General features: G+C 31.1%; 1 protein-coding gene across 3 annotated transcripts in view; it reads left to right on the top strand.

Annotated features, from left to right (window-relative positions):
* The window catches only part of CADM2 (cell adhesion molecule 2), a 1,045,186-nt gene that overhangs the window by 974,484 nt on the left and 55,135 nt on the right, over window positions 1-15,567 (top strand). For 2 of the 3 annotated variants that reach the window (XM_059921362.1, XM_059921360.1), the window contains one exon: window positions 5,561-5,680. The exons of the other annotated variant lie outside the window; for it this stretch is intronic. In XM_059921362.1, coding sequence (XP_059777345.1) covers window positions 5,561-5,680 — 120 coding nt within the window. The remainder of the gene's footprint in view (window positions 1-5,560; window positions 5,681-15,567) is intronic. 3 annotated transcript variants of the gene reach the window in all.

Here is a 15,567-nt window from a genome sequence, read left to right as displayed (position 1 = left end):
ACTATAAGAAATAGAAGCCAGGCATATACATGCTCTGAAGAATTCTAGCCCCTGTTGTTCCAGAAAACCTTAACATTGAGACATCTCAAGACAATGGTGGGTGCAGTTTGGAGTTCACATCAGAGTCACGTAGGTTAAGCAGGAGACATGGTGTACTGATGAATTTATCATAGCAAAGTTTAGCCATGGTCTCTGGACACAAAGATTTTAGTTTCCTGATTCAACAGCTTTGTTGTGTAAGCTAAAATTGTGTTTCTGCAAGTGAATAGGTTCTTACAGAAGTAACCCACAGTATTTACACTGCATTTATTTGTAACCCAACAGTCACTCACATGAGTAACTTGTGCAGCCTACTTAGACTTTGTCTGCACTAATATGCAATTGTGCAGTTGACTAGATTTGGGGTTCTGTCTGACATTATTGAAATACTCCTGAATTTTCCTTTTATGTCAGAATAGCACTTTATATATGTTACAAACAAATGAAAACTGTAATTTATTTTAATTCACATCTTATGTGTAGGGAAAACTATATGCAAATATTTTCATGCCTGGGACCTTTATTTTTCTCAGTTTCCTGTCAATAAAAATGCTCAAATTTTTCCTTTAAAGGACATCCCTGATTTTACTATGGATCCTATAGTTTTCACTAAAACTATAAAGTTTTAGATAATGAGTCATAGACCTCTATGAATTAATTTTAATATCTTACTTAAATTATGAAGCTATTTTAGCAAGATTTATCCATTTTAGTATATAGTAAATAAGAAGTCCCCTAAGATTTAATGTGCTAGGCAAAGATTTTAAACACATAATCACAATTTCAGAGACTCTGGTGTTACACATTTGTATATATTGTGATAAAAATTTTTAACAACTTGAAAATATTTCTATATCATATTCAAACAAATTTCTTATTAACTAGAATATGCTTTTATTTCTGATTTTGAAGAACTTTATTGAAGTTTCTCTTGTTTGGATTTAAATTATATCTGAATAATTTATCTATATTTGCTAATTTATCTGATCAGGTCTAAACTAAAATTAAAAAATAAAATCTAGTTATTTTCACTTTGTGCACTTCTCAAGATACCTTTTTTTATGCACTACATATTTTATCAATTACTAACTTCATTATTTATACTTTAACATCTAGAAAATATATAATACAGTAAATTTCTTTTGTAAATGCTGAACTTCTTATTTTAACCATTTTTTTTCCAGGCAAATTCAACAGTATTTGATTAAATTAACATGCTCTCCAAGGAAAATGACAATAAAAGATTTGAGCCCATCTTTGTATTGTAGAAAACAGAGATGAAATATCATGTAGTTAATTGACTGACCTGTCTATTAGACAGTTATCATTCCTGAATTTTAATATTCATAAATTGCATACCATTAATTTTTCTATTTTTTATTTATAGTTATCTTAGTGTCCATTTAAATCATAGGATATAAACATGTAAGGCATATATTAAAATCTTCTAAATTTAAGTCATATTCAGCAAATTACTTATAATATTAATATGATTGCAGATTATGTGGCTTTATAAACAGAATTAGTAAATTAATGTTGAACCAGGAGTAACTTACTTTTATTATGTGTGTGCACATGTTTGTAATTCTTCTGCATATGAATCAATGTATTTTTATTATTTGGAGAGATAAAAATGGATGCGTCTTAGGGGACGAAATGACCTGCATTTTCTATCCTGTACTATATTTGATTGAGTATTCTTTGTAGTAACAACATAATGGTTTTTAAAAGGTACAGGATTCTAGATACCTTAAAACTAAGGCAAATTATTATTGCTCATGTTTCCAATTTCGTATTTCCTTATGAAAATGTAGCTTCATTCTCATAATCAATGTTTAAATAAAAGGCCAAAAGTGAATGCATCAAACCAGGACCTTTAAAATAATTGCTGAATGTTTCCAAATGTTGCCACTCATTTGTAGGATAAAAACCAGAGAGGTGGGTGTTTGGACTTAGGAAGGCGAAGGCAGCTCAGAATTTTACTAATTTCTGCCTTGACAAGAGTTACAATCAGGCAGATAAAATAAATGATCTTGAGATGGGAGTGTTAGAGAAATTTCTCTCTCCATTATACTTAGGTTTAAGAAAATATTCTCTATAATATAACATATTTATACATATATATACATATGTGTGTAATTTTCAAGATGAGGAAACTATCTCAAAGTTCTTTCATCCATTAAGTGGGGATAATAATAGACAACTCATAAATTTGTTGATTTCATTCACCACTGATCACAATGAGAGTTACTTAGCGAGCCCTCCTGGTCGTACACCCTCCGTACACCCTTTCTTGGAAAGTCTCAAGTAGGTTGCAAATGGAGAGAGTTCATAAGGTGGTGTGGAATACATGGATCTCAGGTTAGGCTCACACAGCTTTCAGAGTTGCAGGATATGTAGGCAAAGATTCATTTTGTTAGCAAGGCAATTTATTGAAGAAAGAATTTGTAGGTTGTAATCTTGAAAATGTATCCTTCAGAAAATAAAAATTATATGTATTAAACACAGAGAAGAATTTTTTTTTGAGCAGAAGTAATGAAATATTTTAGTTCTATATTGACTAGTTGACCTGTCAAAAAAGTGAACTTTTCTAGATCCCCTAAAATATGTTTTATTTTTATAATGCTATGAACAAATTCATTTAGTAAACTTTTATTGACCTTCTAAATTGTGCTAAGGTACCAACAATAAAGTAGGCAGAGTTCTATTCAAAGATTAATTGCCAAGTGGGGAGACTGACAGCAATAAAATCAGAACAATAGAAAGTTTAGGTAAGAGAAATATCACACAATTTCCTTGGTCTTTCTGAGAATTCCAACTAATTCCAACTAATCTTACATTTTTGAGTTGTAGTTGATTCTGATTAATCTCCTGGTATTGAATATTAAGATTATTTCAACTTCTGCTATTTCACAATGGAGTTGAAATAATTGGATGGACATGAATGTGTGATAAAAAGAAAGAACAGAATGATGAAACCCTCAAAATTTTCGCAAAAATGCAAGTGTTTAAAATGTTTCAGAACATGTAGGATGAAATAATGTTACTAGTGATTAAAAATATGTAACAGTGACTGGGAGAGATTTCTTATTTGACAGGTCATTTTCTTGACCCAATTGTCATATTGGCCAAGGCTCTTTCCATCAAATTGCTTTTAGCCAGTTTGTTTTTAGGTACATATGAAGTCAAGGGGAGAAGATGAGAATGACGAGCAGATAAGCAAGAGCCAGACTATGAGTCAATAATGGTTAGTGGTGTTATCTCATCTATCTGGACCCTGTAGAAGACTCTAGGACAGTTCTCTTAAAGTGGATTAACAATTATTAAAACTACCCATTTTTTAAATGTTTTTTGAATATTAGCCTGGGGGGTGAAACCCTATATATCATGCATCTTCATATGGGAAATAGGATATTGTTGGCTTATATAAGAATGCTCATGAAAATATATAGACTATATCTCCAAAACAAATCAGAGTTAATTATTACCCATCTTTGTTGATATGAAGTAAGGAAAAAAATCCAAACAATATGGGGTTTTTTGGCTTAAAAAAAAAAACACCGAAGTCTGTTATTTGCACTCCAGAATCAAATAATATAGCTGGTTTTGAAACACTGCTTTTCAGATACAATGAAATTTTATTCTAACCCATTGTCTGATAGCAAATAATGTAATATTTTATAATCTGTGATAGGTTTGGTAATCTTGGGTTCTTTCCATGGAGTTTTAAAGGACTAATATTATTGTATATTCTTATATTTGTTAGCCCCTGAAGATATTTCCCTTTGCACTAATGAAATACATATATTTTGAGATCCTAATGAGCAAATGATTTTGCTAACAGACAAAGAATGTATTATTTTCTATTTTGGAAATGTGTGAAAATTAAAATTACTTTTTTTAAATTTAGAAAATGTCTTTCATTTACCTCCAGCCTGCCTAAACTATTTAGGAAAGCTTACAATGAAAATAAGAAGTTATTACAGAAATTAGTAAACAAGAAGCATATGTGCATATATACATAATATTTATTCATTTATGATGTTGTTGAAGTCAGTTCTACTTTATGATCATGGTAATCGCACTCCAGACAAAACCCATTTTCTCTAGTGATTAATGTAGCACCATTGGGTTTTCAGAATGTTGTTTTCTTAATGTGACTGGCCAGGAAACAGGTGTAAACATAAATACGAAAGATAAGAGAGTGATCTCATGCTGTTTTCTGATGTCTCCAGCATAGAGAATTCAGCAGGTTAAAGTCTGAGTATTGAGTAGGGCTATTTATCAGAAGTAAGGAACTAGAAAAAATTTGGTGTGACTCAGAGACTTTAACTGAGAGAATGACAGGAAGCTTTTTAATAGCAAAATAATCTGTCAAACACTCTGAATATATAGGAGCTGTGTAACAAACATGTGAAATCAAACCCTAGCACAGTAATTACAGGTAATTTGTGAACTGTTTCTAATTTCCTTACTGTGTAAATTATATGCCTATCCACTTGAGACAAGATTTGACTCTCTGAGGATATTACTGAAGTTCTCATTGCTTGACACCAGCTATATTGTTTCAGTGTTCTCTATGCTGCTTTTCAAAGTTTTAGCTGCTTTTGAGTGAAAGGAAGGAAGATTTTGGTGTTAAACTCTAAGCTATTTTTTCTCTTATGTTCTCTGTATTTGAATCTACTGTCAACTTTTGCCAACTTTGACTGATTATGGACTAGGGGTTGAATGTTATGGTTCAGATATATGTTCAATAACTTCTAGGTATGCCAAATAAAATAAGTCATAAACAGTTCAGAATATTGAGTTCCATGCTAGTTGACCCAATACTTGTTAAAGACTCCTAGGTACTGCAAAATTGTTAGAAGGCGTTACCAGCTAATCAGGGTAAGAATTATAAGATTCTAAGCTGTACATTAACACCATTTGTGAGAAAAGGAAAAGCAAAGTAATGGTAATAATAATAGTAACAATTGGCTTCTTTTTTGTTTGTATCTAAAGATTGCTTTCATCCTATTTCCTATCATTGTTTGCCTAAAAAAAAATCAAAGAGTATTTAACATGCATATATTCATCCATCGTTAACATTTCTTTAATCTTATCTGGTGGTGTTATTTGTGTTTATTTTCTGTTGTGTTGTTTCTTTGTTTACTTCTTTGACAAAGCATGTCAGTTTCTGTTTTACCTCTCTGTATTTTGCTACTGCATGTCAAACTTTTTAAACGACTCAGCGAACGAATGAATTCTTGTCATTTTAAGTTTTACTCTAAATATTGCAGGCAATCTGCTTATAATCAAACATTGCTCCAAGTTTTTGCTTTGTGTAGGAGCATGAAAAATCAATGAAAAAAAAAAATGACAAGAACTGCGTGGTACCACCAGCTTTGTACCTGATAATCTGTTTAAGCCTGTTAAAAGTTAAACCCAAATAAGATATATGTATTTGTAATTTGAATCATTTGTGTTTCTCTTTTGTTTGCATGATATGATTTTGTTTTATATTTCTTTTTCCACTCACCAGATGTTCCCAACACTTTGCTTCCCACTACTATCATCCCCTCCCTTACCACTGCAACAGTCACAACCACTGTAGCCATAACAGCCAGCCAAACCACATCTGCAACATCCAGCAACATACGAGGTACAGTATGCTTCTTTGTTATGGCCTGGAAAACACAGTAAATAGAGCTTTTATAGGTTTTATAAAGGGTAGAGGAATAGAGATCCAATTTTACTTACTTCTAAGAAGTAAGTAAGTCACCTCAGTTACTATCAGTTAGGGTTGTTGGAATAAAATATGAGACAAGGTGGTACATTTTAATTTTTCTTAGTGTCAGTTATGACTCTTATGAAAATGTTTCAGAATATAGGTTGAGAATATATGGAGCTCTGCAACATTGAGAGTTTAAAATGTGAGCATGGGACACTGGTTTTTTTTTTTCTTACCGTATAAATGCAAAGAAATAAGATGTTCAAAAATGCAGAGGTAGTTTTTGCTTTTTTTAAGACCCTAGTTTAATGTTAATGATTTGTTATTCCTCTGCAACTGGATTAAAATGCCTGCAGTGTTGAATTTGTTGTAAAATTGGCATAATACAGGGGTCATTATAAACTACACATAGAACTTTTAGGTAAATATTCAATATGTCAGCCTAAAGTGATTTGCTGAGTGGAGCTACTTATTCTACTAACAGAATGTTCTGAAAGCAAATGTTCTAGACTTGTCCAGGATGACAGGAATTGATGGTTGGCTCCATGAGTAATTTCTGGCATCAGTTTACCAATAAATATGTTTGTCTCAAACAGAGCAACCTAAAAGATATTGAAGTAATCCTTAAGGGCAAAAATAATTATTATGTCATGGTTCAGAAATATAAAAAAGCATTTCTGAGTAGTCTTTAAGTGGTTAGTAGATGATGAAAAAATAAAAAGTTGTTTGAGCACATTAGAGAAATACACATTTTAAACTTTATTTCTGCATAAGCAATGTTCAGAGACAATTTGTCCTATTTAAGTCTGTCATTTACTCTTATACATGTTTTGTGTCATGTTGGCTGTCCTAATATGTGTTAAATGTAACAATTTAATTTGAAATCATGAGGACTTTACAATAATATATATCTAAAGTTTTGTCAAGGATAGACTTAATATTATTTTCCTTCACTTGTAAAGACTGTTCAATTAGACTGTTTGTGTTTCTTAGAATTTTTAGTAATTCTCAATATTATATTGAGTTGCTGCTAGCTTTTACTTTATAGTTATTATATTACTTTTTCTCTTGTTCCAGAAAAATATTTTAGTATCTAATAATTGTTAATATTTAATAATTTGGTCAATTCTGTTATACAGTGTACAAGATTGATAGCTAAAGCTTGATGATAGTAACAATAAGAATTTCTCAAAACACCTAGTATTACTAGAAAAACTGTATTTGAGCTAAATCTATAAGTAGAAGAGTTTAAAGATCATTCTTATAACAACTTATATAAAAATGAGTAGAAAAATAATAAAAATGAAGAAAAAGCTAAAAAATACTTTATGATGTTATATGAAATGTAAGATATCTAAAGTTCTACTTTGCTTTAATTTATTGTTTTTCTAAAGATATTTTTACAAACAGTAATTCAAATGAAATGCAATTTACTGCTTACCAACAAAATCTCTATGATATTGTTAAGTTCTGACTGTACAAACAAATCATTTTGTTGGAAAAGGAGAGAGATATATATTGACTTAACTTTTTTTAAAAGACCTAATTATAACAAAAAAAAAGCCTAGTTCATTTCTTCTTCAATAAATATTTATCAAGTACCTGCTGTATATATAAATGGCACTATGCCAGGTCCTAAAATTATGGGGATTAAACATATTGTATCTGAAATCACTAGCAATTAAATTGATGCATTTCCCCCAAATAATCAGTGTCTATACTTAATTAATGAAAAATATTCATATTCTTTGTGAGTGTATATATATATATTAGGCTAAAATAATAGAAAATATTTTATTTCAAAGTGAAGTGTTTAACAAATCTTTTATATTTGTTCACATGCATCTTAAGTGACTCTTACCTGTTCCATTTTAACCAGCCTGCTAAAAAGAAATCAATTTTCTACTTTTTCAAGGAAATTCATTTTTTAAAGGTTTCCTAAGATGTTTTGTGAACTTTACACCATGGAATTCAAAAGTGCTGAAAAAATTTATTTTTCCTTCAAAGGAACACACAAATAAATAAACCTCAAAGAAGACACACACACACACATACCCCCCATTCCTTCTTTTTTTACTTAACAGTTGCAAGATATTATTTTTCAAATGGCACCAAGATATGTGAAAAGAAAACGTATTTTATGAGTTAGGCAATTCATAGCATCTACTTTATACAGAAAAAATAGTAGCACCAACATTGAATGTTAGTGTAATGTCTATTTTTCCCTCCTACCTTCAACGAACAACTGGGAATTGAAGAAAGTCACCAAGCTCACCTGCATGATTAATGTTCTTCCGTATTTGAAGGAGGTGGGGATTCAGTCAATAAATAAATATTTTATGATTTTTGTACTCTATTCCTTTTAATTTATATGATATTCACTTAGCTGTGCATTACCTATTAAATTAGAGGTTTCAGGTACAATTATATTTTAAGTGGAATTCATTTATCTATAAATTAGTGAAAGATGTTTCCAAATTATAGTTTAAAAGATATAATAAGAATATGTTTCCTAAGAAAAACTAGGAACTAAATATTTTCAGCTTGCCAATTTTTTTTGTTTACTTTCTTCATCCCTTTCTCTCATTCAGTAATCTAAATTACTAAGCTAACTGTATTTAATTTTATTAGGTTTAAATGGCATCTCTTCAAATTTCATAAACTGTAACATTTATCTCACTATATACATACTTATTTAATAAATGACCACAAATGAATCACTGTTCATATCTCCATTTACACTCTTTCACCACCCCTGCCATTGCTGAGTTTTCTATCCTAAGATATGATAAACATCCAATTAAAAGTAAAGAATCATAGCTGTAGCTTTATTAAAAATCAAGATAAAATAGACCAAAATAAACTACTCAAATTGTTAGTCATAACCTTGAGAATTTGCACCTCTCTTCAGTTTGTACATGAAATGCATCCCTGTGTGCAGGGAGAGGAGCTTCAACCATATGGAAGAAAAGCGGGCAATTAGCAGTACCTTGTTACAAAAAAGGGTGCTATAACACAGAGAAGGGAGCAAACTTGAACAGTCATGGGAAAGACAGAGAATAAGTGAGCCTGAGAGATATCTTTAGGTGTGAGTTTCAGTTCTTCTGTTTACAAAGTCTTTGGTCTTAGACGATGAACCAAATTTAGCATCAGCATTTTCGTCAGAAAAATGAGAAACACTTAATTCTCAGATTGCCTTGAGGATTGGATAATGCCTAGAGTTCTGGCAACATAATCAGCACTCAATGTATGACAATGATTGCTTAGTTCTTTTAAGTAAAACAAGTGTGTTCACATGTAGTTGCATCTGAAATGGTATATTTTTCCTATAGTAATTCTAGTTTTAATTCTGGCAAAATTCTTTGGTGTTAGTGCACTGATTACATTTTAATTTCAAACCTATTTTTAATTGATTATGTGAAAAAATTAAATATTAAAATGGCACTAGAGCATATGGAACTTACTTATCTATCCTTGACTATAACAACAATTTATAAATTTTCTATGAATTTTATAGGGTTCTTATTTATTTATCATATACCTAAAACCTGAACATTTTATAGATCTCTTAAATGTTTACATTACAAAGCATCACTGCTACAACACATTTTAATTTTCTGCTTATGGGAATTGCAACTTTTTAAGACTAGTGGCCTGATTAATCCTATCAACTATTTCAAAAGATATATATCTGTATATCTATATCTATATATCTATATATATACTCTTCTATAAATTTGGGGTTTTTTTTAGGTCACTGTAATAAATTTTTAATGAGATAAACTTTAATGAGTTAAATATGATAATTTATAAAATGCTTCCAAATGACCTGATGTGATTTCTAGTATTAATATTATTTTTGCATGGTATCGTTAATTTGAAAGCATTTTTAAAAATTTTTTATCATACTGTATAATTTTAATTTTATATAAACTATCTCATAATCTAGGAATCTTTAACAGCAAGCACCCTCATTTACAGATCATGATATAAAGGTATTGAAAAGTCAAGAAATATATATGAGACACAGTGAGATATATCAGTGATTATGTCCATTTATCATGATTTTTAAAATTAGAATTCACAACTGAATCTTTTGTACTTACCAACACAGAGGAACTCCTAAATGCCTAATTATTGTCTGTCTCTGCCTCTGTAAGACTGTAATTGCACTACAAGTATAGAAATGAAATGACATATATGGAGAGAAGATGTGAAATATCTGATATACTCCCTGTCCTGATACTAAGGGTCTGTTCAAATACTTCATGCATTTCAGTATATCAGATAGGAAAAAATAAATCCTAAAAGTGATGATGAAATTGTTTGTACAATCCATGTAAAAATCCAAACGAAATATTGATTCAAGTATTGATTTAGTTTTACATCAGACTTTAAAATGGTGAAATAATTTTTTGTTAATAGAATCATACCATTTGTCTAGTAATATGAACCAATTTATTAACTCTAATGAGGTAATTGCAATGGTACCTTATTTCACAATGGCACTGCAAAACAAAAACAAAAGACATATTTTTTAAATTTAAGAAATCAGCCATTATCAAATTATCTACAACCAGAGTAATAATGACCAATCTCACAAAATTTAGAGATGGGTACTGTTGTGTTGGTCCCAGCCTATTGATAGTGATGCTTTTCGCTAGGAATGCTTGAGGCACTTGCCTCAGCTCCTATTGTTTTTAGGAGCCCTCACAGACATTTCCTCCACCAGGGCCAAATGTTGAGGTTGGACCAGCCCTTGTTCTTAATATGATCGCAGGCTGTACTTCAGCAAGAAACCAGTAGGGAACTTTGAGGAACAAAATTATTACTCAGAGATTCTGGAGGGCCACATAGTGAGGTCACAGGTAAAAAGAGAAAGAGAGCGTACAGACCTGGGCTCTGCCTTTATTAGGGTTCAAAGGTGGGGTGTCTAGAGTTTTGTGGGTTCACCCTTTATTGGTTAATTTAAAGCATAAGAATGGGAATTAGGGCACAGGAAGGGAGAAACCAGGCTACCCAAGGTGATCAGTTATCTAGGTTACCCAGGGCTTTCTGACAAAAAGAACTTCACGGGTGGGGCAGCCTAGTTCCTTACCTGGTTGTTTTGCTACAGCTGGCAATATGTTTATTTAAGGTGGATGTCTTTTTGAAATGCGTGCTTCTGCAATCAAAAGTTTAATGTCAAGCACAAACTTAATGTCAATTCTTCACAATTAAATTACACATTAATTTAGTTATTATGTCTAAAAATGTAATATTAAGTAAAATATTTTAAATTATTCATGTAGAATAGAATGAATTTTAGCATACATCTACAATGAGTATAGATCCAGTCTAGAATTAAAGGTCCACTGTAATTTTAAAATCATGTGAATCATAAAATTTAACTATTTAAATGTATATGAATTTAGGGACATGGTTAACCATTAAGTATAATCCCAAAATATTGCTGTTTGAAAGATCTCCCTTCTCTAAAGATTTCTTGAAGCAATCTTAGTGACTTGTAGAAAAAAATCATATACACAAAGTTAAGCTATATCAAATGAAAATAAATTGCCGAAGTATTTACTTTGTGCCAGTATAGAGAAATTGAGATGAATTGTAACATTCTACTCATATTTAATGTGGGCATTTTTAATGAAATGCAGTTGCCTAGAATGTTGTTTATGAAATAGTATTTTTGTATGCAGATTCCTTTACTTCAATTGTTGTTTCATTTCTCTGGCTTCAAAATACAATATGCTAACTTAAAATAAACACAAAATGCATACATGAGCACATCAAACCACTGTCCGAAACATCTATTTAATTAAATCAGGTTAAAAAGCAATAATGATCTGACCTGTGCTTCTAATCTCTATTTCCTTTATGTCAAAGAAAATCTAGTCTATATTTTATTTTTATTTGGTTTCATTAATGTGTGCCCTCCTCCCCTTTTTGGCACAGATACTTTAAAAATAGAATACATAGAGATAAAGAAACGTTTATCAGAATAAAAGAGAACACCGGCACTGAGAAAGAATGAATGGAGTAAAATCATTATAGCTCTGAGTTAGTCATAATAAATGCATTCAAATAGAGCATTTGCAATGGTAAAATATATCATCTTGACAGAGTTAAATCCCAAAGTGTGCAAATCAAGAAGTTGTTTATGAGCTTGTATTATGAGTGTTTAGCTATTAAAAATGTTTCTGATTTTATTGGTGGTAATAAAACACAATTTGCATGGTGCTGTGAGCTTTTAAAAATTAAGTGTCAATATGTTGGGCTTTTTTTCACTTGACAAAAATTAAGTAATATTTCAGTCTCCAGATGATCCTTATAGAGGGACCTGCTTATCTGCAAAAAGATAGGTTTCTACATTTAGGCTGTGAGTGTAGCTAAATTTCCACTAGTCTTTTTAAAAACCATAATTACTATATAAAGTTGACTCTGTTTCAAAATTAAATACATGAAACATAGTTCATAATGGAAACAGGATATTAAAAATGCTTCTCACTTGGAAAGAATAAGCATGATGTATGCTCACTCTCAACCTTGCTAAAAGTACCATATTATTAATGCTGAAAGGAGTGGCTACAGGCCAGACATGGGTGGGAGCGCTGACTGGGGGTCCTGGTCTCTTACTCAGCTATAGACCCACACATTGGAATAATGGCAATGTTTCAGATTAGGTTATTCCAAGATAGCATAGGGTGCTAAAGTTATTCTTTCTATTCTAGTAGATCTTATTTGGAATAAGAATCACTTGTTGTGTATAACCATTTCTGAAACCAAGTGGAGCATTTGCCTCTGACTTGTATGAAGGTGAACTCTGGCAAAGTTTGAAAATCTTTAAATCTTTACTTATTTCTTTATGGCATTTAGGAAATATCTGAAGAAAACGGTATTCATATTTTCTTCCCCATACCACCTATTAAGGGAAGCAGAACACTTATGCTCTATTCTATTTTCTAAGGGCATTCTTGTGGCTTGTGCAATTTAAAACATCAAACATTTTTAAGAGTTTCATTTTAAGCTTATTTCTTTGGCTTAGATAAATTTAAACAGAAATCTTGTTCCATTAGTTTATATTTCTTCTAAGTAAACAGTTCTACTAATATTGTTTCTACTTGTATAAATGTGTCTTAATTGATTTTATGATAATAATTCTAGATTTAATATAATCTAATAATATATACATTTCCTGTAAAACAACCTCTAAGAAAGAAAAGAAAATGTTCCCTAGTAGACTATGTGCCATTTTCTTGAATTCGTCTTTATATAATATGCATACACATATAAATATTAATTCAAAAATTTCTGTAAGTATTATATTCCAGAAAGCACATCGCTTATAAAATATTAAGAATAAATGAGTTACTTATTATTAGGAGGATAATCTGTTTTATATTTTAAAACCTTGGCCTACATATATGAATAAATGTATTTCCAGAACATCTCTGAAATTATTTTAAAAATCATTAATAAACTGGTTGTATCTTTCTTACTAACCAATGAATTAAATTTATGAACTGTGCCTTTGAAGCTGAAAAGATTGCCAGCACTGCCCTTGCTTCTTTGACACTCCACATGAAACACAGTTAATAACCTCCTGTGTAAGCTTGGCGAAACACTGAATTGATACTAATTATACCAACTTTGGGATAGAAGGTGACCTTGACTTCAGCCGGAACTTTCTGCCAGGACAGTAAATAAGAGCAAATGCCACAAAGCATGACTTCTGAGGAGGGTCTAATACAATCTATTAAATATAACTTCGTGGAATTACAGTAAGTACTGGGATAATTTTTATATTTTAAAACGTCTCTTGCTTCAATAATATAGTAGTTTATTTCTCTAGATTTCAAATAATCTCCCATTAGTTTTCTGTACTCATTTAAATTAAGTTGTGGCCAGAAAATTAAAAGCTACTTGATGCAAAGTGTCTGTAAGGTGATTGCAGGGCAAGGAGACAGATTTTTCCAAATGGCTTCTCAAATACATACATAATATTTATACCATTTTATTATCAGAATTGCTTATGCTGAAGCTGTGATAACACTGACTCTTAACTAAAGAAATGTCTTTATAAAATTATTAAGAAAAATGACTAAGAAAAAGCAATTGTCCCAGTAGGTGCACAGGTTTAAACTATTGCCAGAAAACCTGTCAAGACCAATGATATGTAGCAGTTTCACAGATAAAAATCTGCATTCATAGTGTTAAAAAAGAGTCAATAAAATAGTCAATAAAGTTACTATAAATTCTAACAGGTGAGTAAGAACAGAAATTAAACTTTCTTCACCAATATTGTTTAAAGAATTACATTAGTGTAAAGGTAATACTGTTCAAAGTGTTCAGTATAATAAATGGGAATACCTAATTTAAGACCACTTATTTTTCACTTTAGAAAAAAAGAGATGAACTCAAACATTCCCAGGGGCCTTTTATGTAACCCATTAATAAGCAAAGAATGCTGATCAGTGAAAGTTTAAGTAGGAAAGGAGGAAGCAACTTTGAACTAACATGAAGAATTGCATTAGATTCACTGAGAAACATTTTTTTTCAAAAGCATTTGAACCATTCTTGATGTCTAAAACCCAAGTTTCATAATAAAGAAGCATAGTGCTCTTCTAGGGTAGTCTGTGTTAAACTGGGTAAATTACGATGGTCTTAATGCATTTTTTTCTTTTTCCTTGAAGTCATGTTTCCTAAATATTGATTATAAGATTATTATTTTTTACTCATTTAGATAGTGTGTGACTCAGGATATCAGTAGGAACTGATTGCAGTCTCGAAAGGGTGTAGCTAAAGAGTTTTTAATGAGGACACTTTCACAGAAATATAGGCAGAGTTTGGGAGACTAATAAGGGAGAAGCACAATTGAACTCGTAATAGCAAGATGCTGTTACCAGCACCGGGCCTGAAGGGCCAAAGGCAGTAAATAGGGTTATCCTAGTCAGAAGAACTGGAGCCAGGAAAGGGGCAGTTCGCAAAGAGTGGTACTTTAATATGTAATTTTCCTTCCAGGCTAAACTTAGAAAGAGACAAGCACTCTAGACAGCAGAGGGCAGATGATGAAGCTTGATAGGGCTGGCTTTGTTATTAGACACAGAGAAATATATATATATATATATATATATATATGTATCATTTAAATAACCTACTTCACAAGAGAAAATCATTTAGAATCTTGGTGTGAAGAATACCCATCTAATTCATTGAGTAGTGAGAGATTCCTCATTTGAAATATTTTCAAATCTACTTGTATGGATACAAACTATTTCTTTTATTTGAATTAAGTGCCTTGAAAATGTTAGTGGCAGGGGGGAAAAGCTCTAAAAATGAGCTAGCCATACATTAATAATATAGTGGTACAGATATGTCTTATTAACTTTCTATTTAAGGTATTTTAGTGTCACATAGACAAATAATTTTCAGTCCTGAGATAATAGATTTTCAGAATAGAAAAGCATTTTCTTGAGAGAAAGTTTTAGAAAGAACAATCACAGTCTTTAATACATAATATTATATATCTGCCTTTGATGTCTTTAAAGTATGTGTACATTATTAAATGAGTTAAGTTGGTAGAGTGGAAACATGTCAAATAAATACAATTCAGCTTGTGTTCACTCTGAACTATACTTGTTTGCCTATGCTACAGCTTGTGTTCCTTGGCATTTTACCACCAACAGTCCAGAAAGTTCTGTTCAGCGTGGGATATAGAATAGTTTTTTAAAAGGACTAAGAATGACAGTCTAATTTTTCTGGTATTTCTAGGTATCCTATTCCCTAGTTCTGAGAGTTAGCTGGAAATTGAGCACTGTATCTCA

This window comes from Balaenoptera ricei, chromosome 4, assembly GCF_028023285.1.
Source record: "Balaenoptera ricei isolate mBalRic1 chromosome 4, mBalRic1.hap2, whole genome shotgun sequence".
NCBI classification, from domain to species: domain Eukaryota; kingdom Metazoa; phylum Chordata; class Mammalia; order Artiodactyla; family Balaenopteridae; genus Balaenoptera; species Balaenoptera ricei.
The sequence above is the reverse complement of the archived record's forward strand: the minus strand, read 5'-3'. Positions and strand labels throughout refer to the sequence as shown.